Source organism: Chiloscyllium plagiosum, unplaced genomic scaffold (assembly GCF_037043375.1).
Source record: "Chiloscyllium plagiosum isolate Xiang-an unplaced genomic scaffold, Cpla_swu_hap1 HiC_scaffold_53X, whole genome shotgun sequence".
NCBI classification, from domain to species: Eukaryota; Metazoa; Chordata; class Chondrichthyes; order Orectolobiformes; family Hemiscylliidae; genus Chiloscyllium; species Chiloscyllium plagiosum.
Window position 1 is genome coordinate 26,457,160 of NW_028270191.1, and position 25,183 is coordinate 26,482,342.

General features: G+C 42.4%; 2 protein-coding genes across 4 annotated transcripts in view; one reads left to right on the forward strand and one right to left on the reverse strand.

Moving 5' to 3' along the window:
* Positions 1–10,727, forward strand: part of LOC122543211 (glutaminase liver isoform, mitochondrial-like) — a 62,863-nt gene extending 52,136 nt beyond the window's left edge. The window contains exons 14-18 of the mRNA XM_043681684.2: positions 843–935; positions 1,779–1,840; positions 6,638–6,714; positions 8,028–8,091; positions 9,649–10,727. Of these exons, the coding sequence (XP_043537619.2) occupies positions 843–935; positions 1,779–1,840; positions 6,638–6,714; positions 8,028–8,091; positions 9,649–9,826 (474 nt within the window). The 3' untranslated portion in view covers positions 9,827–10,727. The remainder of the gene's footprint in view (positions 1–842; positions 936–1,778; positions 1,841–6,637; positions 6,715–8,027; positions 8,092–9,648) is intronic.
* Positions 10,728–11,942: 1,215 nt separating this feature from the next.
* LOC122543210 (signal transducer and activator of transcription 1-like) overlaps positions 11,943–25,183 on the reverse strand; it is a 79,483-nt gene continuing 66,242 nt past the window's right edge. For 2 of the 3 annotated variants that reach the window (XM_087985472.1, XM_043681681.2), the window contains 4 exons: positions 24,453–24,504; positions 19,997–20,064; positions 18,648–18,689; positions 11,943–17,565 (listed from right to left, as the gene is read on the reverse strand). In XM_087985472.1, coding sequence (XP_087841598.1) covers positions 17,528–17,565; positions 18,648–18,689; positions 19,997–20,064; positions 24,453–24,504 — 200 coding nt within the window. In that variant the 3' untranslated portion in view covers positions 11,943–17,527. The remainder of the gene's footprint in view (positions 17,566–18,647; positions 18,690–19,996; positions 20,065–24,452; positions 24,505–25,183) is intronic. The other variant, XM_043681682.2, reaches the window with a different exon arrangement.

Sequence of the window (25,183 nt, forward strand, 5' to 3'; positions counted from 1 at the left end):
CCATTTAACCAGACATTTATTTAACTGTTTCAAACCGGATTTAAGCGGACTTTCCAGGGTATGCACTCTGCTGGATACCAGCCGATAAGTTCTGTTACTCTTTTGCCATCTCGAGTTGGCCTGGACCCTGAAGAAGATTTTAATCACTTGGCTGGAGTGTGGCTTTGTTTTGGGTTTTGCTGTGGGCTGACCTAGAGCCCCTCTGTTCAGCACATGTCCTGAGTGATTGCCTTCACTCAAGTGGTGTCCCCCAAGCCCAGTCAGATTGGTGTCCACTTCCATTGGAATTGAAAATGTGTTGCTGGAAAAGTGCAGCAGGTCAGGCAGCATCCAGGGAACAGGAGAATCGACGTTTCGGGCATAAGCCCTTCTTCAGGACTTCCATTGGAATACCCTGTAACTTGTATGCTCCACTTGCTGAATTTTCCGATGATAATGCCAGTTTTCATGTCCAGTTGGCCTTCAGCTAGTAGGCGCTTTTGCAGGGTTAAATCATTAATCCTCCTCTTGTTATCTCTGAAATAATTCCACATAAGCTGGTATCCTGTTACCAAGTCATCCTTTATTTACACGGGGAGAGTGCTTGACACTGATCCAGCTTCTTCAGAGCCAGCTCTCTCAGTGAACAAAACTCCTGACACACCCATTTATGTGTCAGCCAGAGCTCCCTTATTGGATCAGATTGGGGCTGTTAATTAGGGAACTCATATTCTATGATGACCACCTGGCTGACCTCATTACAATCACAACACAATTATCTCCCTTTTATGTATATGTCCACGTCTTACCTGAACTTAATTGAGCAAATCCTTTCAGGGAGTGATTGGTCCTTTATGTTTCAGGAGCTGGTTTCTCTGTTCAACTTTCACAACTATGATAATCTGAGGCATTTTGCCAGGAAACTAGACCCACGGAGAAACGGAAGTGAAGTCAAGGTAAGAAATCTGATGAGTCCACATCTGAGAATACACTGTGTGCCAGCTACTCCAGCTCTTGGCTCAGTTGATACACTTTCACCAGGGCTAACCCACAGCCAGAGACAAGCTGCTGCACAATCACTTCCAGAAAGAAAAAAAGAAATCCTAAACTATTTCCTACCCCAAAATATATGAAAGTCATCTGATAATTCCTGACTTCAATTGCTAAGTTGTTTATACAGAAATATGGAAATAACCCTCTCTTTGCCCTCAACTAATGTTTTGGGTTTTGCTGTGGGCTGACCTAGAGCCCCTCTGTTTCCTGCCCTCTCTTCAGTTCATAATGTTACTTTATATCCCCTATTTCCTGTTAGTCCATGCAAGTGCTCTTTGCCCTTAATTAAGCCGTTCACTTTGACAATCTTTCCCTCCACATTGCCATGTTGATGTAGTTTCTGCTTTGCAAGTGGAATTCTGCAATGTGCTGTGGACAAGAATTTGTGACCTTAAAAAATATCACAAGAATGTCTGCCCATGGAAAACAGCAGTGTCCCAGCCTCCAGAGAATCAGATAGGAGCTAGGAGCAGTGCTGTATTTGTCCATGAATGCAGGCACCACTGTCAGTTTGAAATAAGTGTGGACATGGAAGAACATTTTGATTTATTACTTTTTAGATCAGATAATATTTACATAGTACTTCCTTCTAGAAGATCAAATGGATGTGGAGAAATCATGATGGTGTAGAAAGTACAGGGAGGAACATTCTGAGTTTGTTCTTACTGTTATAACTAAGCATTTAAATAGAAACCAAAGAACATGAAATCTTTTAAAAACAAATGCTATTTTGTTGATTCTACCAGGAGGAATCAGTGGTGAACTTGCTCTTTGCTGCATACAGTGGTGACATAGCTGCACTGCGCAGGTAAGTAAGAGCTGCTAATTTGACTATCAATTATAAATTACCTTCCTATTGAAGGGACATGAGAGAAATAATTACAGGTTATGAACCATAATACTTGCAGAATTTTTTAAAAAAACAAATAAAGAACTAAGTAAATAAAATAGACATGCAGGGCCAGGCGATGAAGGGCTTATGCCTGAAACGTCGACTCTCCTGCTCTTTGGATGCTGCCTGACCTACTGCGCTTTTCCAGTGCCACACGTTTCAACTCTGATCTCCAGCATCTGCAGTCCTCACTTTCTCCTCCCCAATGTGTTGTAACTGCATGATGCGCGAGGTGGTGGATCACATTGTGGTTCAAAGTGATCACATCTGTAGCAAGTGCTGGTTGTTTCATGAGCTGGAGCAAGAGCTTCAAATGCTGCGATAGATCAGGGAGGGGGAGAGTTACCTGGATGCTGTGTTACAGAAGGCAGTCACATCTCCTAGATTAACTACCTCGAATTTGGTCAGTGGCCAGGGACAGGAGGGTGTGTGTATGAGCGAGGCAGGTGGAGGCATCCAGGAGGTAATGATATAGGAGCCTCAGCCCTTGAGCTTGTCAGCAGGTTTGAGAGTCATACTCCCTGTGTGGACAAGAGCAGGGGCTGTAGGGAGGATAAGCAATTTGACCTCAGCACTGAGGTACAAAAGAGAAATGTAGTTATGGAGAAAATTACTGGAATGCGATTTTTGAGAAGGTTTGTAGCTCAGGTTGAGGATCAGTTTGTAAGTTTGCTCGCTGAGCCGGTAGGTTTCTTCTCAGATGTTTCGTCACCATGCCAGGTAACACCATCAGTGAGCCTCCATTGAAGCACTGGTGTACCGTTTCACTTTCTATTTATGTGTCTTGGTTTAAGTTGGATGATATCATTTCGGGTTCTTTTTCAGAGTTGGTAAATGGGGTCCAAATCAATGTGTTTATTGATGGAATTCTGGTTTGAATGCCAGGCCTCTAGGCCTTCCCATGTGTGTCTCTGTTTAGCCTGTCCCTGGATGAATGTATTGTCCCAGTCGAAGCAGTATCCTTCTTTGTCTGTGTGTAAGGATACTAATGATAGCTGGTCATGTCTTTTGGTGGTTAGTTGGTGTTCGTGTATCCTGGTGGCTAGTTTTTTGGAATCAGCTATAATGGGATTATAATTGAGTAAAGGTAACTACAAAGACATGAGGGAGGAATTGACCAGAGTTGATTGGAAGGGGAGCCTACCAGGGAAGATGGTGGAGCATCAACGGCAGGAGTTTCTGGGGGTAATTCAGGAGGCACAGCAGAAATGCATCCCAAGGGAGAAGAAACATGCTGAGGGGAGGATGAGGCAACCTTGGCTGACATGGGAAGTCAGGAACAGCATAAAGACAAAAGAAAAAGCAAACAATGTGGTGAAGATTAGTGGGAAGCGAGAAGATTGGGAAACCTTTAAAAACCAGCAAAAGACAACTAAAAAAGCAATAAGGGGGAAAAGATGAAATGAGGTTAAGCTAGCTGGTATTGTAAAAGAAGATTGTAGGAGGTATTTTTAGATATTTAAAAGGTAAGAAAGAGGCAAGGGTGGACATTGGACCACTGGAAACAAGACTGGAGAAGTAGTAATGGGAAACAAATAAATGGCAGAGGAACTGAACAGGTACTTTGCATTAGTTTTCCCAGTGGAAGACACCAGTAGCATAGCTGAAAATGTGTTGCTGGAAAAGCGCAGCAGGTCAGGCAGCATCTAGGGAACAGGAGAATCGACGTTTCGGGCATAAGCCCTTCTTCAGTAGCATACCAAAACGTCAAGAGGGTCGGGAGGCAGTGATTAATGGAGTGGCCATTACTAAAGAGAAGGTGCTGAGGAAGCTGAAAGATCTGAAGGTGGATAAATCACCCAGACCAAATGGACTATTCCCCAGAGTTCTGAAGGAGATAGCTGAGGAAATTGTGGAGGCATTTGTGGTGATCTTTCAGGAATCACTGGAGTAAGGGAGGGTACCAGAGGACTAGAAAATTGCAAATGTAACATCCCTGTTTAAGAAGGGAGGGAGGCAGAAGATAGGTAACTATAGGCTGGTTAGGCTGACCTTGGTCATTGGTAAGATTTGAGAGTCTATTATTAAGGAGAAAGTGAGGACCGCAGATGCTGGAGATCAGAGCTGAAAATGTGTTGCTGGAAAAGCGCAGCAGGTCAGGCAGCATCCAAGGAACAGGGGAATCGATGTTTCGGGCATGAGCCCTTCTTCAGGCTTTTAAGTGGGAGGATTCGAAAGAGAAGTTGTTCAGGGTGAGGACCAGTTCAGTCAGTCGAAGGATGGTGTCAGTGGAAGGGTACTGGTCGGTACGGCGGGAAAGGAAGAAGCGGAGGGCTTTGAGTCCTTCGTGATGGGGGATGGAGGTGTACAGGGACTGGATGTCCATGGTGAAGATAAGGCGTTGGGGACCGAGGAAGCGAAAATCATGGAGGAGGTGGAGGGCGTGGGTGGTGTCCCGAACGTAGGTGGGGAGTTCTTGGACTAAGGGGGACAAGACCGTGTCGAGGTCCTGAAGAAGGGCTCATGCCCAAAACGTCGATTCTCCTGCTCCTTGGATGCTGCCTGACCTGCTGCGCTTTTCCAGCAACACATTTTCAGTCTATTATTAAGGACAAGATTGTGGAGTACTTGGAAGTGGATGGTAAAATAAGGCAGAGTCAGCATGGCTTCATCATGGGAAGGTCATGCCTGACAAATCTGTTAGAATTCTCTGAGGAGGTAACACGCAAGTTCGACAAAGGAGAGCCAGTGGATGTGATCTATTTGGATTTCCAGCTTTGACAAGCTGCCACATAGGAGGCTCCTAAATAAGAGAAGAGCCCATGGTGTTAGAGGCAAGATATTGGCATAGACAGAGGATTGGCTGACTGGCAGAAAGCAGGGAGTGGGGAATGAAAGCGGGTGACCAGTAGAGGTCAACAGGAGTCAGTGTTAGGATCCCATCTATTTACATGATACGTTAATGATCTGGACAAAGGAACTTTGGGCACTGTTGCTAAGTTTGCAGATGACAAATAGGTGGAGGGACAGGTAGTGTTGAGGAAACGATGAGGCTGCAGAAGGACTTGGACAGGCTTGTAGAGTGGACAAAGAAGTGGCAGATGGAATACAAAGAGGGAACGTATTCTGTATTTTGGAAGAATAGAGGTGGAAACCATTTTCTAAATGGTGAAAGACTTTGGAAATCTGAAGCACAAAGGGACTTGAGTCCTAGTTCAGGATTCTCTTAAAGGTTAACATGCAAGTTCAGTTGGCATTTGGGAAGGTAATTGCAATGTTAGCATTCATTTCAAGAGGGTTAGATATAAGAGCAGAGTTGTACTGCTGAGGATGTATAAGGCTCTGGTCAGACTGCATTTGGAATATTGTGAGCTGTTTTGGGCTCCGTATTTAAGGATGAATGTTGGAGGGGGGGTCCAGAGGGGGTTTGCAAAGATATTCCTGGGGATGAAGAGCTTGTCAGATGAGGAGCAGTTGAGGACTCTGGGTCTGCATTTGATAGAGGATAACAGGATGAGGGGAGGATGTCATTGACATTGTACAGAATACTGCTGGCCTGGAGAATGTGGATGTGGAGAAAATGTTTCCATTAAGGAGAGACTGGGACCAGAGGGCACAGCCTCCAAGTGATGGGACAACCCTTTAGAACAGAGAGGAGAAGGAATTTCTTCAATGAGGGTGGGGAACCTGTGGAACCCATTGCCACAGAAGGTTGTTGTGGCCAAGTCATTAGGTGTCTTTAAGACAGAGATAGATAAGCTCTTGATTAATAAGATGTATCAGGAGCTACAGGGAGAAGGCAGGAGAATGAGGTTGAGAAATGCATCAGCCATGATCGAATGGTGGAGTGGACTCAAAGGGCCGAATGGCCTAATTCTGCTCCTATATTTTATACATACATGTCGATCTGCCTTTCCTCTGCTAAGTGGAAGTGCTCGGCTTGGATGGGCTGGAGAGGGTAAGGTAGTTCCTGACCTGCACTCAGTTGCACTGGTGCATAGAAGTGCTGTGATCAGGACCACTGCCACAGAGCTCATTTCATTGCCCAGAATGGAAAATCCACCAGGCTGTATAACAATTGGGCTGAAGGTGAATTTCAGTCCTGTTTCTCAGTAAAAACACTTTCATGTTGGCATCTTTTGTTTGCATTCTACATTACTCTCTCTTTTGGCTGCTCCACCCCGTCAGCCATCCAATTTGTAGTCAATATGGCAGGAGAATCTGGAGTTGTGCACTCAGCTGGCACAAGCTTGATGGGATGGGATGGACCAATTGTGTGTCTGTCAGAGATTATATTACAGGCCTGAGGTCTTGCCAAACATGAGCCCTCCTCGATCCACAATCTGACCAAGATGGAAGGTAAACAGGCTGGCATTTACATCTGTTCAAATGTTATCAGGGCTCAAAATAGGCATGTGAAACGGAGGACTGTTTCCATATTCTCCTCTCCTTTTATCAGGAAATGCCTGATTTCAGCTCAGCCTTACTGTTCAACAGCACAAACTAGATGTAAATAGTGCAAGCAAACTATTGCCTCACTGCTTCCATTTGCTGTGTCCCACCACAAATACATAATGTTAATGTTATATTTAAAGTCTCCATTGCATTGAATTTCATTGCAAAATCAAAATTACATTAGTGCCTTTAATGTAGCAAAATGTTACAAGCAGTTTGAATGGAGCATTATTAATAAAATCATTTTGAAACCAAGCCAAATTGGGGCAGAGGAGTTTGAGACCAGTGTGTACTCTGACAGTGTGCTCACTTTTCCAGATTTGCACTCTCTGCCATGGATATGGAACAGAAAGACTATGATTCACGTACACCGCTGCACATAGCTGCAGCTGAAGGTATGGATGAAGTTGTTAACTACTAAAGTAGCAGCATGCCTTCCAATTTTCATTACATTTAGTATCTCTTTCTCCTCTCAGACTGAACACACTCTGGTGTCTGGAGGCAACCAGCTTGAATTCTACCAATTCCACATTGTAGCCATCCACTGGAAAGGGCATGAGAACCACACCACCCAGCTAGTTTTCCCTCTACTGCTCCTCTGTTCATAAAAGTGAAAACACCTAGCTCATGTCCAGCCTATTCATTGATGCTCAGTAGCAGCAGTGTGTACCATCTTCTAGATGCACTGCAGAAATTCACCAAGTCTCCTTAAACAGCACCTTCCAAACCCACAACCACATCCATCTAGAAGGACAAGGGCAGCAGATACATGGGAACACCATCAGCTGCAAGTTCCCTCTAAGCCATTCACCATCCTGACTTGGGGTATATCACTGTTCCTTTAGTGTTGCAGGGTCAAAATCCTGCAACTAGTGGTTCAAGAAGGTAGCTCACCACTACCTTCTCAAAGACAGTTAGGGATAGACAATAAATGCTGGCTTAGCCAATGACTCCTACACGACGTGAATGAAGGCACAACCACCAAGGAAACACTTAACTGGGATGTGCAAGAGACCAGTATTGAAGGTCAAAGGAGGCTACAAAGTAATGAAGGATGAGGTTATGGCGAGGTTTGAAAACAAAGATAAGGATTTAAAAATTATTGCTGTATCAGTTGCCAGTGAAGGTTAGGAAAACAGGGATGATGGGTCAGTAAGATTTAGAGTGACTTACAAAATGGGCACCAGAGTTTTGGATGAGTGTGAGCTTTACATTGGGTGGAAGTGGAAAGTGAGTCAGGCACCAGCTGAAATAGTCTAGTGGTAACATTGGTATGGATGAGGATTTTGGGGGGGTTGAAGTAAGAGCAGGGAGGTGGCATGAAATATTCAGCAAACATCCTACTTAACCTATCAACAGGGGGGGAAAAAAAACTTTCACATCATCAGTGTTCCACAGAAGAGCATCTTCAACTGAACCAGTGAAACATTGCTTCCCACATCAGTTATCCTGTGGTATTGGAGTAAGTCCATCAGTTTAGAGCAACTGCCAAATTTGGAGTTGTTTTATGCTCCAAGCCTCTACCAATTAGCCATTTTAATTGGTGGAAACTGTTTGAACTCCATTCATAATTGTGATGAGACATTCGTATCATAGGTTCCAACCCATGTTCCAGAAGTGAAACAGTAGGATGTGACCCACAATATATCTATTCCCAGACTCATTGCTATTGCTTTAACACACTTAAATGTTTATTAATTTTATGTAGGTCATGTGGAAGTGGTCAGTTTTCTTCTTGATGGCTGTCGTGTAAACCCCTTTTGCAAGGACAGGTAAGTGAAAAATCGCAGAAGTTGAAGAAATATAAATAAGGTTTAGATCATTCTTGCTCTTCAGTTCAGCTTCAACATGATTTTTTTCCACTCCAACTTTGACTAGTCTAACCTGGAGATGGATATTAGTGTTCTTCCAGTTACAAGTTTAATGAAATATATATTTCGAGCTTGGCTTTCAAACTAGTGGCAAATGGGTGTTGGTTACTTTTGTGAAGGGGTTAAAAGGAAAGGCCAGAGAACCCTGGCTTCATCCACTATGTGTCAGAGAGCACATGACTGCAAGCCCTCTGGAGCATTAATGGAAGATTGGTTGGTTTATACTATGGAGTTTATGACCGGCAGAGTAAACTTTGAAAGGCTTAACTTGCTTTTGATTTAGAATAATCAAAGATTGATCTTAGCTTAGAAAAACCCAGCAATCAAAAGCTTTTTGGTCAGTTTTGGAGGAAATTAAAAATTTGAGGAGACCAGACTGAACTGGGGTTAGAAGCAAATATTGTTACTCACTTAAAAAGGAGCATAAGACAGTTTAGGGAAAACAATTACTTTTGTGTAAAAGTGTAGCTTGTGAAGTTCCTGACCAGGGGTGTACGGTTAAAATTAAACTGCAGATTATTAAAAGACTGACAAAATCTCATCAATCATTCTGTTTTGAGAGTATTCATGTAAGAAGATCTCAGAGTTCACAAAACTGGAGAGAAGCAGTCAAGTCAAACCTGATATAGAAGGATAATATCTCTAGATCTGAAACACTTTAACATGTTGGGAAAATAGATGGGATTGTAAGATCTTTCAACTTATGTTCTAATTTATATAGCTTGGTTTATTATTTTTCTTTTACAATAAAATAGCAGTTCATTACATAAAAGAGAATTTACAGCCCAGGTTTAATTCTGAGATGTGACTTGTCCAGTAGTAATATCAGCTGGGTTCTGCTTCGTATAATCTTGGTATAGATTTAGAGTCTTTTGCTTATGATCTAGGAATGGAATGTAGCAGGACTTTTCCTGAAAGCACTACAATCATTCATCGGATTAAGTTCTAGCAATATGAAAGATGCAAATTTTGGTTACATGCTGCTGCAGTGCAGGTCTGGTATCCTTCCCATTACTGTGACGTAGTTGCACATGTTGGACCACCTTAAGCAAGAAACTCAAACATATCAGGCGGCACAGTGGTTAGTACTGCTGCCTCACAGTGCCAGGGACTCGGGTTCAATTCCTACCTCGGGCAACTAGCTGTCTGGAGTTTGCACATTCTCCCAGTGTCTGCGTGGGTTTTCTACCACAATCCAAAGATGTACAGGTCAGGTGAATTGGCTATGCTAAATTGCCCAGAGTATTAGGTCAGGGGTAAATGTAGGGGAAGGGGTCTGGTTGGGGTACTCTGTGGAGTATAGGTATGGACTTGTTGGGCCAAAGGGCCTGTTTCCATACTGTAGGGAATCTAATCTAATCATCCAATCTTAAAATTAACATCCATTGAGATGACAACAGTAAAAAAAAATTGTAATCTATAAATTTTGTCTTCAGTCATTCTTTTACCTATCCACAGATGGGGTAATACTCCACTTGATGATGCAATTCACTTCAACCATCACCACATTGCAAAGCTGCTAAGGAACTACCAGATGTCTTACTCCCTACCAGAGAGCAACTGTGAGAATACACCTGATGAAAATACAGGGGAGAGTAGTGAAAATCCACCAACCTCTTTTGTCACAAAAGTCTGAATACCAGTCCTGGTTCTCATGTGTTGCCCGTGATGTAGGTGTCTAGTTAATGCAAACAGCTGTATCTGCCAGAATGTACAATAGAACTATTTGTCTTACAGCAAAGTCAAAAATCAATATTCACACCTATAAAATCACCACAACTTTGGTCAGGTGGCTAACTACCAAAAAACACCACTGAATAATTCAAAACAAGAGGTCACCAGCATTTTGCTCCCCATATTTTAGGGAAGGATATACTTGCATTGGAGGCAGTAGAAAGAAGGTTCACGAGATAGGACAACACTTTCATTCCAAGGACCAACGACGAAAGGCAATTTAATTGAAAGAAAGAAGATTCTAAAAAAAAAAGGGTTGACATAAATAGTTTTCACTGGTCAGGAGATCTGAGACATAGTAGGGGCACGGTCTCAGGATAAGGGGCCAATAAATCTAGGACTAAGAGTAGAAATTACATTATAATAAAGAGTTGAGATTCTTTTGAATTCTGTATTGCAATGGGTTTTGGATGCTTCATCATTGAATATATCCAAGGCAGGGATAGACATTTTTGGAATCTCAGTGAATTCAGGTATATGGGGAGCAGGTGGGTGAGTAATATTGAAATCAAATCTCGGCATGATCGTATTGAATAGCAGAAGCGGCCCAAGGGCCATATGGTCTACTCCTGCTCCTATTTAGTGTATGAATGATAGAAGAAGATGGAAGCAAGATTTTTAAAAGATTATACTTCCCTGGTGATGACTTTTACTTTTCTCTTGGGGGAGATTCCCATGTAATTATATAGCAGTTACTATATTGTGTATGGTAAAAACAATGACTGCAGATGCTGGAAACCAGATTCTGGATTAGTGGTGCTGGAAGAGCACAGCAGTTCAGGCAGCATCCGAGGAGCAGTTTAAAAAAAACAAAAAAACAAAAATAAAATAAAATAAATTCGACATTTCAGCCAAAAGCCCTTCATCAGGAATACCTGATGAAGGGCTTTTGCCCAAAACGTCAATTTTACTGCTCCTCAGATGCTGCCTGAACTGCTGTGCTCTTCCAGCATCACTAATCCAGAAACTCTATTGTGTATAACAAGCTTGAAATAGTGTTCTCTCAAACATGACCATCTGAGACTATTTGGTGTTGCTACCAACAGAAAAAATGCGTTATTTGCTCACTGCATCAAGGACAGTTAATGTTTAAACTGGATAACAAGCTTTGGTAGAATGATAGTTGTCAATGCAGTAATGTTGTACTTATATATTATGGATTATGATGACCATCCCTTTGGCAACTGAAGGAATGTCTGCACATTGGAGTTGGAGGTGTCACTGTGTAACTGAAACAAACTCTGACTAATGCTCAGAGTTCTAGATTGCTATTTACTTTGTTGTGATGAAATAAAAATACAATTACTGTACAATGATAATTGTTGTTCCAAATCATTAGATTTGTAATTAATAAGGCTAATATTGCCCTTTAATCATAAAATAAAGTGATCATTTTACTCCTGTAGAGTGTTTTAGATTAAGCTAATATTTAGAACACTCGAGAAGCAAACTTGGAGACACTAAAGAGGAGCCATTGAAAACAGAACAAGTTCCTCAATTTTTATGGAAAGCAACAGGCCAGCGTTGAATGTTGGAGGAGTGTAGAAAGATTAATGTTCTGGAGTTTTACTTTATCTGCCATTCCAGGACCAAGGAGTGTTTATACAGAACTTTCCTTTTGGTGATCAAAAGGGCGCATAGAAAACATGAAAGAGTAGATTGCAATATCCCCATCAGTAATTAGTAAGACCTCAGGATATGAGCACTTGAGCAATTATTTAAGGGGCATTTTCATCTTCTTGGTGCTTCAGACATGTAGATGACACCTAAATAACTGGTATTTGTAAGATTAAGTTCTACACTTCTGAAAAAATATCCTCTATTCCCAAGATGCATTTCCATCATGAGGACCACTTTTGTGAGGGCATAATGACACAGTGAGCCTCAGTCTGTACCAAACAGTTGAGCACTCTGCAAGATTTGGTTATATAACAAAAAAGCTAAAATACGATACCGCATGGTCTACCTTCCAAACCCCAGGAAGAAAAAAATTAATTGGAATAAAAGTTCCATACAGGTTGTTTTACATTATTTATTGATCAAAGAATGAAAATTACACAAACAGTGATAAATTGATCAGACAAACTTAACCAAAAGAAAAACAACACAAACTAATGGCATTATTTTTGATCCTGTGGAAATAAAATATAGGTAGAGCCTGGTCTCAGTCAGTTAACAGAACATACGTGCCAAGAGGAGCTGAGATATATCTGCAAAAAGCCAGGCTTGTTCCAGGTTGCTGAAAACTCAGACATTTTGCATGCAGATACTTTCTATATCAACCTGTTCAAAACATTTTAATACACACCCCTGGAGCAGGTGAGAACTTGAACCTGGCTTGCCTGGACACTACCACCGCACCATAAGAGCTACCCTCCGTCCCCCTCCCCAACGCCAACATTTTGCATGAACAGTAGTGGTCTTAACTCTACAGTTTTAATGACTAGTTCTCCGGTATTTGGAGGGAAAAAAGAAACAGTCCTGAATGTTATTCCTCCCACCGTTCCTTCCCAGATGAATCATGTAAAGACTACTCATGGAAGGTTAGCAAAATATTAACTATGATGGGAATTTGCATCTGCAATGAGCCTGAATTATCATCATGTTTACTGTCACTTTGACTTGTACAATATATATTGCAGATAAGTGCAAAGCTAAGAGTAAAAATATAAACCACAGAGTAAACCAAACTTAAATACATATTCCAGTAAATTGCTTTGTCTATCCACACACAAACTGTGCCCTAGCAAGCTCCTAATATCCTGAAGTATTTGAAAATCAAACACCAGTTTTATCCAGCTGATATTCTGTGCATGACCTATCAGAGCCCTGGTGTATACCAGCCCTGGTCAACAGGCAGTCCACTGGCTGCCATGTGACTGGCCAACATTGTAATGGAAGAGTCCTTGTCCAAGTTACTGTGGAAAGATACACGGTTTTTGAGAAATGTGACAAGCTGCTCAGCCAATCAGAATCTGTTATCTTCCTGCCAATAGGCTTGATCAGAAACTAAATGTGGGTAAAACAGAGCCTCTGATTGAATGAGCAGGAAAACAGTGGAAGTGTACATAGAGATGAGCGTTTTGAATTTTCACAGCACTGAAGTTGTGCAGTGAGTAAACAGGGGAACAGCAAAGGGACAACTGACTCAGGAGAAGCTGCAGCCCAAGACTTCACTCCTGACAGGAGAAGCACTGGCCAGGTGGTTTTAATTTTGCAGTGATGGTGACTGGGGTGAGACAGAGTAAACAGAAACCAGAGACCCATGCCTCTCTTTGAAACCAGGAGAATCTCAGATGTAGTAAATAGAGGCCTCACTGTGGAACTTGGCTGCAGAGTTAAGAAAGGTGGCCACTGCCAGAGAGAGGTTGCTAATTTGAGGGTGGGGAACAGGTTCAACTTCATCAGGACAGAAGTGGCAAGAATGCAGCTCAGCTACAATGGCAGCAAAATGTACAAGGAATTCTGATATTGTACCTCTCCTCACTCTTGAAGGCAGCTTCTCTCACTTAGATTCCAGAAGGAGCTATTCAGTTAAACAACATTCTTGCAATGGGATTGGATATTATCTGTTTATTACCCATAACACATGGGAATACAAAGATGCTGACCCCCTTTGTCTCAGGCAAGACAATTAACAATGTAGGCATTAGATCAATGTCTTCTTTGTTCTTGAGCACAACAGGGTCATGTTGTGTCTGGAGAAGATAGCTGGTTTTAAGGAGTAAAACCAAATGGTACCATTGTACAAAACATGCTGGCATGTTCGACAACCTCAAAAGTTCAGGTGAGAATCAAGCAAGCAAAAAAAAAAAATCACAAAATCCTGGTTGACTATCAATCATTCTTCAGAATTGTAAATGAAACTGTAAACAAAGACCAGTTGCTATTATATAATTTGGGAAACTCCAATCTGATGGGGATTTTGAAAGACTGGATGTATTTACAACTGTAGCACACCCCGAGAAAACTTGCCTTTCACATCAAACCATGGCTAGGAGAGTGGAGAACCTTGCATCGAACATTCAACATTCCCTGATCATAAAAAGCTTGCTTTCCATCAGTTTAGAGCCAGAGAACACCATGGATGTGCTACAGTTCAGCAAGTAATCTTTTAATGAGTCGTCATAAAAATTGGAAGACTTTGAGAAACTGCAAGAGAGGCACAACGTTGGGGTAAGACATTTTCATCAAAGTGCAGATTCTGGGCACTGTAAGAAGGGATTAAAACCCTCGATGGCAAACAAAGCAGAAGATGTGAGCTTCCCGACTGACGAGTGGTTGAATGACTTCGAATTCCTGATTGACACTAAGTTACTTTCAGTCTTCAACTTTGAATGAAAGGGAAGGGTCAGTTTATCAACAAACTGTATGAACATGCCCAAATGTTCCTTCAGAGGTTGGAACTGCTTCAGAAACATTGAAAATTAAGGACGTTGTTCATTTCACAACACCAGTGAGACATGCTCAGTCAATGAAAATTACACTGCACTGATTGGCAGCTTCAAACATTTGCAGACCCACTTGGAACAGATGCCACTGAAATCCATAACCCGTTCCACATGAAGCTTTAGCTGTAAAATGACTGACCTGAAGAGAGCTGTTGCAGAATGTGACCTTAGGTCATTTTAGTCATTATGTTCCTACGGTGTCTTGCCCAAATCTATTGAACCAAGCCCTTCAATTCATTACACGATTTGGCAGCACATCTCACTGCCACAGATTTTCGCAAGAATGAAAAACATCAAATCAAAATCATGATCATTTCTGATAAGACAGACATTAATCTGGAATACTCCATGTTGCTACATCAACAGGATGGGCAGACATTGACTTCTTATGCAGGCAAAGGCAATGCCAGGTATCTTACTGAATTAGTGTTCAATTTTGAGTTGGGCAGGTGAGAAATTGGTTTCCAATTTTTAGGTTGTTCAAATAGTGGCTTAAATTGATAGTAAAATAAGTTTCCAAACATCTGATGTTTTTCTTCTTAAGATTTGCACACTTGTCCCTATGAATGAGGAAATAAAAACAAAACGTGGTCCATCATGTGCAAATATGGGTGAAAGCGAAATGATTCCTGGGAGACAGGCATCTGTGGAATACTCAGCATTGCTGCAGTAAGCAAATGGGCAGGCACTGGTTTCTTTTGGAAGTAAAGGCAATATCAGAGAAGGCCAGAAAATAGTCATCTCATTTTTAGGGACTGCAAGGAGGTTCGACAAACCTGTTATGGAGAATATACACTGAGGAACAGTGGAGTTGGTCCCTTAACATACACTCTATAAAATGTGCAGGGTGTGAAACATTACAACAATTACTTCATTTCTGGTTCAATAATCTTAACAGCTACTTCATTTCTCACTCAATAATCTTCATTTTTACCTCTGAAATTCCCACTAGTCTCTAATACCTAAATTTCAAGTGAACTTCTGACTCCCATCAAACAATGGAGCACCCATCATCATAAACATAGAAACACAGATCATCAAACTTAGTCCCCTGTCCCCTAAGAACTATGTCTAACTCCTTCTTCAGAACATTCAGTGTTTTGGCTTTGACCACTTTTTGTGGCAGAGAATGGTACATGCCGCCCGCCCCCCTGCCCCCCCCCCCCCCCCCCAATTCTGCTGATCTCAGTCCTTAATGGTTTACTCCATATCCTTAGACTGCGATCCCTGGTTTTGGACTGCCCCACCATCAAGAATATCCTTCCTACATCTACCTTTTCTAGTCCAATTAGAAGTTCACAGGCTTCTGTGGAAATCCCCCACCCCCTCATTCTTCAAAACTCCAATGAATACAGTTCTAACTGATCCAGACTCTCTTCATCCATCAGTCCTGCCATCCCAGGAATCAATCCGTAAATAAAGCACCTTAACAATGATGCACACATTAAGGTTCAAATAATAATTAGAACCAACTCAGTAGTCCAAGCATCAGAAAAATCAAATGTCTGGAACGTTTGTGTACCTTATTATCTTTATCTCATACAGATTTGAAACACCATTCACAATGAACCCATATTCTATACCAGATATTTACACAGGATAGCCACTGTAAAAAGCTAATTGGGTCATTGACAAAGCATAGAAGAAGAGAGGTTAAACAGCAGTGGGAATACACATGAGAACAAGCAAGGGCATGAATGCACACATGTAGGAGAGCGAGTGCAAGGGAATGAATTGCACAACTGACATATGTTGAGATGTAATGGCTATTTGGTAGCCACATATAAACAAAGTAAATTGTGCAACAACTGTAATGCACAAGACTTAAAAATTTCCTTTTCTGTACCTCAAGGGGATCTTTCACAGAAAAACCTCTAAGACTTAATGTCAACCACAATTTGATTTATTCTTAAAAGCCTTCATGAGTATTTCACTTGGTTCAATGTTGATATATCCTAATTATTACATTCAACTATACCAGCAACTGTCACACATGACAAGTCTGTTCCTCAAACATGAGGAACACCTTTTAAAAGAATTTGGCATATAATCCTAACTCACTTATTTAGAATAAACCAGGATTACTTTTGTGAAATCTTGATCACTTTGGGAACAGGATTCAAGAACTCTGCGACAGTCAATCTGGTGAAAAAGGAAAGATTGCTTTCCTAATTCTTCCAGCACTGAACAGCAGAAAGTCATCAAAGTAAGCTATAGTTACACTTTTTATCCAGCTCCTTTTTTATGTCTATCTCTCAAATTATCAGTCAGTATAAAATTTGTGGACAGGAAGTCTCCATCAGTTTCTCCCAGTTAGATAATAAGCCTATTCAAGATGGATAAAAAAATATAGTCAGTCCAAATATTAAAGATAAACAAGCAAGTCTCTGTAAAGATGCTTTCTTAGATTGAAAACTTTAAGCAGCACTGGCTTGTTGGGAGTTACTTTCTTTGCTTTATCCTAAAAATTCTTAGTTTCAAACATATTCTACAGCTACAAGAATATTTTGCAAAGCAGAAGAAAGCATAAGGTTAATCATCAAATTGATGACTTGTGATCCCACAAGGGCCATTTAATGATACAGGTGGGGGAGAGAAGCAACAATAGTGAGGTTAGTGTTGTTATAAGTTTTTTTTTTGGGGGGGGGGGTTGGGAGGGAAAAACATTTGTGGCCTGGCCTCTTCCTGTCTCAGCAGAATAATGTTTTACATGAATTTATATGCTACACCACCTCCAACATGATGGGGATAGCATGGACCAGAACACCGGTTTCTCCTGGTCAGTTAAGCAGAAAACAAGATTCATTGGAGGCAACACTGCTCCAGCAAACAACAACATTCACATTTCCCCTTTAATTTCCTACATAAATTGGAATGGGAACGAAATGGTTCACTGATACTCTTCCAAGCTCTTGTCACATGTATCATCAGTGTTGGCTTGTTTTTACGTACACACAAGATTGCATTTTAGCAACATAACAGTTTTGCTGTTTACAGTGACAGCTCAATCTCAGAATTGAAAACATTACGAAAGATAATCCTATGAAGTGTACAGAGTTAAGATGATGGAACAAAGTCCACATTCTAGAAATTTGACGATTCATTTTGCAGTAGAAAGATGAGATCCCCCATGGATAATTTCACCGTTGGTTCTAAATCATCGAATCAGATTCCAGAAATTCCATTAAATCTGTAGGGGAGAAACACAATTAGAGTGAAGTGAGAATGTGATGGATTGGAAAGGGTCTTTACTGTCAAATTGTTATAGAGCTATCATTCTTAAGTGTTCACAAGCACAGACTGGAGGCTATCGCATTGCGAGAGACTGGCAAAATGGAGGAAAGTAGTAACGTGGCATGTACAGAGGAACCTCGATTATCTGAATGAGATGGGTGGGCACTATTTTGTTCAGATAATCAATTTTACCTTAAACAAGGGAAGCCATACTGATCTAACACTGTGCTCTACTAGAGAATTTGTTTAAATCTATAATTTTAATGAGTCTGCTATTTAAACAAACTAATCTTGCATTCTGCAAATTACAGGTTAAACTGAGAAGGACTAAACCCTTACCACCACATAAATACTGTAGAGGAAATCCCAGCATTAACAAGGTCTCGAATAGCTTCTACGATCACAAGAGCATTTGTCAGGTTCTAGGAACTCAGTCTTGCGATAGAAAGACAGAAGCATAAACGCCTCATGCATGCGGTTACTTTCATGGCCTTCTTTTTCCATGAACGGCCCGGTAAAGTGACAGGAAAACTGTAAAACACCTAGTTTTGCAAAGGGCTGGGTAACTAACCCTTACCTAAAAGATATCCAGTTGCTGATGCTTGAGCTGCTTATGTTTCTTTGTTTTTTCCAGTGTTTTCACATCTTCTTCAGTCCATATAAATCAAATACACTTACCTCTCTGAGGTAACGTTTTTGCAGGACCTTGAGATCTTGTTCAGATAATCCAAAATTCGGTTAATCGAATGCCAGATAGGGGTTCCTCTGTACATTATATATTACTACCCGAGTGTACATTTAATGAGGTGTATTAAAGTGGTGTATTTAAATTATTCTGCGAGAAACAAGCCCGGTTCTGTATCACTGCCTCCACTCCCCCTCAACACCTCAAGGCTGAAAAGAAGAGACATGATAGAATACCCGTATATTTCAGCCTTTCAGTCATTAAGTGTTAGGTCATATGCAAGAGTGGAATGAAAACCAGTTAAACATGTAAATTATGAAAGACAGCAGAGAGAGACAAGATGGAGAATCTACCTTGTAGATCTTTCCTAAGAACATTGTCCAACTTCATAGATTCTGGAGGAACATATACATGTCATCAACATGGCAATAGTGGTTCCCCCAATTCGAGATCATACAAAAAAAAAAGCTCCTGATCAGTTGAAAAGTGGCATGAGACCTCAACTAGAGTTTAGTTCATAAGTTCATAAGATCGAGTCTGCTCCGCCATTCGATCATGGCTGATATGCTGCTCACTCCCAATTTCCTGCCTTCTCTCCATAACCCTTCAACCCATTACCAAATAAAAATCTGTCTAACTCCTCCTTACCTTTACTCCCTGTCCCAGCACCCACAGCACTTTGGGGTAGGGAATGCCATAGCTCCACAACCCACTGGGAGAAGTCGTTTCTCCTGAACTCGGTTTTAAACTTACTACCCCCTTATCTGAAGGCTATGACCACAAATGGAAGCATCTGCTCCATATCTATTTTATTCATACTTTTTATCATCTTGAATATCTCAATTTGATCTCCCTTCATTTTTCTAAATTCCAGAGAGTACAGGTTCAATCTCTCTTCATCAGACAAAGCCCCTCATCTCTGAGATCAATCTAGTGAACCTCCTCTGAACTGCCTCCAATGCCACGACATCTTTCCTCAAATAAAGGGACCAAAACTGGGCACAATACCCCAGGTGCAGTCTCACCAATACCTTGTATAGTTGCAACAACACCTTTATATTCTATTCCTTTAGCTATAAAAGTCAACATTCCATTTGCTTTCTTTATTATCTGCTGTACCTGCATGCTAGTTTCCTGTGACTCATGAACAAGGACACCCAGATCCCTCTGCACCAGAGCACCTCGAAGTCTCTGCCTGTTTAGATAATAAGTCACCTTCCCATTTTTTTCCGACCCAAATAGACAATCTCACATTTATCCAGGTTAAACTCCATTTGCCACATTTTGGCCCACTCTCTTAATCTATCTATATCCATTTGTAAGGTTCTTATTTCCTCATTGCAATTTAACCCAAAACTGTGTTATCAGAACACACATCAGATATAACTGATGTGCAATGCTGTCATGTTGAGGTGTGAAAAGAAGCATGTAGTAATATAAGATTGTAACCTTAAAATTAGTTTAAAACAAAGCAATGGTCCCCCATGAAAACTGGATTCATTCTCCTGCCCCAAAGTGCCATGATGGAGAGGGGCACAATAATTTCCTCAATGAAAATTAGCTAAAACATGATGCAAGAAACAAAAACAAAAGAGAAAAGAACTAGAGGAGGCACAGTCACAGAACAACAAATTTCATGGTCTTACCACAGAACCGAAACAGTTTGGCAAGACAAACATTTCCAAGTAAATAATAACGTTACCTGATAATTGAAGGTTACCCAGCTGACAATCATCCATGATCTCGTCACTGGGAAGATCAGAAGACCGTCTGCAGAGGGGTGGGTGTGGGGAGCGGCAGAAAGGAGAGAAACCTCAAAAATCCAGAATACATTCTCTTCACAATTTAATGCAGCAGTTTTACATCCATCCCAATACAACAGAAGGAAACATGAAAGACCACCTTCACTTCTTCTGCAGCATTGTGGCCAACAGTCAGAAAGTGATGGGTTTAAATCCCAATTAGGGAATCAAGCAAAAAAGATCGAGGCTGACACATTGGAGCAACATTCAGTGCGCTGCCTCAGAGGTTTCATCCTCATGGGGCAAGTGTGCCAAAGATGAAGCTCTGCAATTCCCAGAGTCATCACAAAAGTTAAAGATTTATAGAAGTTCATAAAACCAGTTTTCCCTCTACCCCCCACCAATTTCTCTGTCTTTCAGACCCAGGTTTGCAGAAAGCATGGACCACATTGCTGTACTTAACAGGAATTACAATGTTTGCAAATAACTAGATGAACAATTATGGATCAAAATACAAGTCTGCTGGTTAAAATTGTACCCTCATTATGAAACTCCCCCTACACACACACACACACACACACACACGTCAGGTAGTGGGAAAGACTGAACAGGCAGTTCAATGGTCACTGTCCAAAAGGGTTTGCTGAAATGATCCTCTTTTGCTCATCAAGACTTCCTGTTCCTCAACCTACCTTCCCCAGGCTCACAGGAGGCAAAAAGCAACTTAGAAAGTGTCTGATTTATTGTTAAGGGCCACAGCTTACAGAAACTGAGAAGGGAAGTAAACTGGCTGTCATCAGGCTGGATGTGTTTTACTGTGGAGAAAGGACAGTGTCTTCCTTTCCAGAGGTCTGATGGCTTCTAGTGCCAATATTCACAGCCACAAGCTGTTGAGCTACCTAGGAACCAATCACATAGTTGTTGGCAGGCAGCAAGTCTTTGTCATCAACAACAGGTCCCCATTCCCCCGAGCAATCAGCTACTTTTTGCTGGCCAAGTTTCCATTTGTACACATATCCAGCTTGTCTGTAATTAGATTTCTCCCACTGCTTGAATAAACATCTGTGTAAATAGTGCTTCAGTAACTTCCTTCTCATTTTTAAAAAGTGCAGCAATCCTTTCCACAACGGTTTGGTTTTAAACCAGTCTTTTCCCATTTCAGTCCACAATCAAAAATACAGAAAATTCAAAAATAGATGAATGAGATAGATAGGATAGTTCAATTTGTTCTGATGAATGTTGAAAATTTTAAATGGTGTATTTTTTTTTAAAAAAGGAGGATTCAAAGTTGTTCTGACATCCTGGCTAACGTTCATTCCTTCACAGAGCCATTAAGACAGCCAAGGACCAGTACCGATCCAAACTAGAGACAAAAACAGACACCCAGCGACTATGGCAAGGCCTGAATGACATCACAGGTTCTAAAAAGAGACAGTGCAAGATAGCAAACGATGACACATCCCTCCCAGGTCATCTCAATGCCTTCGCTTTGAGCAGAATTTCGGCGGAGGGGTAACACCTATTCTGACAGGTCCTGACTAACTTATCCCAACAGTCACTGAATCAGAGATCAGATCAGTTTTCCTTCATGTGAATCCAAGGAAAACGATGGGACCAGACAGAGTACCAGGCCGTGCACTCAGAGCATGCTCAGATCAACTGACAGAGGTCTTCTCGGACATCTTCAACCTCTCCCTGCGGCAGGGCCACTGTCCCTGCCTGTTCCAAGAGGGCCATCATCATCCCTGTGCCTAAGGCAGCTCATGTAGCATGTCTCAATGACTACCGCCCAGTGGCCCTAGCTTCAGTGGTCATGAAGTGCTTTGAAAGGCTGGTCATGGCATTAATCAACTCCAGCCTGCCCACTACTCTTGACCCACTCCAATTTGCCTATCGGACCAACAGATTCAAGTCAGATGCCATATCACTTGCCCTGAACTCCTCCCTAGAATATCTTGACACCAAGAACAGCTGCGTAAGAATCCTACTCATTGACTACAGTTCAACCTTCAACACTATTATCCCCTCGAGACTGATTACTAAACTTAGTGATCTCAGACTAAGCCTCACTCTCTGCAACTGGATCCTCAGTTTCCTGACCCACAGGCCACAACCAGTGAAGATTGGGGATAATATTTCATCCTCACTAACACTCAACACTGGAGCCCCCCAGGAGTGCGTACTCAGCCCCCTACTGTACTCACTGTATACCCATCACTGCATCACCAAATACCAGACTAATGCCATTTGCAAGTTCACTGATGACACCACCATAGTCAGTCGAATCTCAGATGGCGATGAGACAGACTATAGACGGGAGGTGGAAGACCGGGAAAAATGGTGCACTGAGAACAACCTAGCTCTCAATGCTGGAAAAACCAAGGATCTCATTATTGACTTTCGGCAGGATGTTAGTCAGCCCCCCCTTCCCCCCCACACACATTAACAGCACAGAGGTAGAACGAATGGGGAGTGTCAAGCTCCTGGGAGTGGTCAGCCACAACAAGCTTCCTGGTTACAAAGGCCCAACAATGTCTCTTCTTCCTCAGGCAGCTGAGGAAATTTGGCATGACCAAAGTTTGAGAGAAGACTTGTAGCTCGGGTGCTCGTTGTTGTGGTTCTGTTTGCCGAGCTGGGAATTTGTGTTGCAGATGTTTCGTCCCCTGTCTAGGTGACATCCTCAGTGCTTGGGAGCCTCCTGTGAAGCGCTTCTGTGATCTTTCCTCCGGCATTTGTAGTGGTTTGTCTCTGCCGCTTTCGGTAGTCAGTTCCAGCTGTCTGCTGCAGTGGCCGGTATATTGGGTCCAGGTCGATGTGTTTGTTGATAGAATCTGTGGATGAGTGCCATGCCTCTAGGAATTCCCTGGCTGTTCTCTGTTTGGCTTGTCCTATAATAGTAGTGTTGTCCCAGTCGAACTCATGTTGCTTGTCATCCACATGTGTGGCTACTAAGGATAGCTGGTCATGTCGTTTCGTGGCTAGTTGGTGTTCATGGATACGGATCGTTAGCTGTCTTCCTGTTTGTCCTATGTAGTGTTTTGTGCAGTCCTTGCATGGGATTTTGTACATTACATTGGTTTTGCTCATGCAAAAACACACAGAAACACCACAGAAGCGCTTCACAGGAGGCTCCCAAGCACTGAGGATGTCCCCTAGACAGGGGACGAAACGTCCGTAACAAATTCCCAGCTCAGCGAACAGAACCACAAAAATTTGGCATGACGGTGAATACTCTTGCCAACTTTTATAGATGTGCCATCGAGAGCATTCTGTCTGGATGTATCACTACCTGGTATGGCAACTGTACCATTCAAGATCAGAGACGGTTACAGAGAGTGGTGAACTCGGCCGGGACAATCACAAAGGCCAACCTCTCATCTATAGAATCCATCTACCAGGCCCTCTGTCAATGAAAGGCCGCCAGCATTCTCAAAGATCCATCCCACCCTGGCAACGTTTTTCTACAATCTCTACCACCGGGGAGAAGGTACAGAAGCCTGAACACACGCACCAGCCGGTTTCAAAACAACTTCTACCTTACTGTTGTTAGAATACTGAATGGACTCAAACATTCACCTGTACCTGTGTTTTTGTTTTGCTGTTTACCTATGCTACTTAACTCTGTGATCTGCCTGTACTGCTCGCAAGACAAAGCTTTCCACTGTGCCTTGGTACACATGACAACAAATTCGAGTCAATTCAATTCAATTCCTCAACTCGCAGCATTTAAAAAGAGAGATTACGTAGCCACCTCCTTGCTGGCTCTGGGACAACATTGTACGTGAAATGGGTACTGCTGTGACTGCCTTTTGAACAAACTCATTGCAAGCAAAATGTTTTGGGATAATTCTGAGACACAATCAGGGACTGCAAATATGCAACTTCCTGACTTCAATGACATGGCAGTGATTGAAGTGATAAGTGAGATAGCATTAAGCTCTACAGGCTTCCAGCTTACATTTTACGTACATCATTTGTATCAGAGTTGAATTAAGGGCTTGACATGAACTGCAAAACGCATGAGTAAACCAGAACTTTTAGTTTGAAACTATGCTACCTGCACAGGCGCACAATACTGCAGCATTTGCACATAACGAAAGTCTCCATTTTCAGAGTTCGAATGCCACTGACAAAGCCCCTTCAACACCCTCCTATTATGCTGTTCTTTTAGGAATAGTCTCAGAAGTGACATAACACCAGGTTATAGCCCAACATGTTTATTTAAAATCACAAGCTTTCAGAGCGCTGCCCCTTTGTCAGGGCACTTGTTTGACTATAACCTGGTGTCATGTGACCTCTGACCTTGTCCACCCCAGTCCACATCATTTATAAATATTAACTTCCCAAGATTTCTGATCATGAATACAAACCTCATGACGTAAATGCACAGAGTTATCGGCACAATGGTTTGCTCACCTTTCTGACACCACGATTAAACGGGTTTTCAAGTATTTGTTGTTTTGAAAATCTGCAGAAAAAGCACAAGACAAGACATTTCTAAGAGAATTATGACAATTCCCAATTTCACAAAGGAAAGCAAATTTGGGTTTATACTAGGGAAAGTGATTTAATTTCTGCAGTACCTACAGATTCAGGGAATTCAAGGGTTCCCAAGTCAAGCTTGTTTTTCCGGCTTTTTAGTACATGTCTTGTGATGATATATTAATGTTACATGACGGTTTTACTCAAATGTGAGAGAGCACGCGAGAGATGGAGAAAGTGTGCGTGAGAGCATGAGGGAAGAGGGCAAAGAGGGTGGAGAGGGAAGGGGGTGAGGGGGGAAAAAGGGGTGAGGGGGGGGGAAAGGGGTGAGGGGGTGGGGGGGGGGGAGAAGAAAGGGGGTGAGGGGGTGGGGGGGGGAGAAAGGGGGTGAGGGGGGGGGGGAAGGGGGTGAGGGGGGGGGAAGGGGGTGAGGGGGTGGGGGGGGGGGAAAGGGGGTGAGGGGGTGGGGGGGGGGGAAAGGGGGTGAGGGGGGAGAAGAAAGGGGGTGAGGGGGGGGGAAAGGGGGTGAGGGGGTGGGGGGGGGAGAAAGGGGGTGAGGGGGTGGGGGGGGGGGAGAAAGGGGGTGAGGGGGGGGGGAAGGGGGTGAGGGGGGGGGAAGGGGGTGAGGGGGTGAGGGGGGGGGGGGGAAGGGGGTGAGGGGGGTA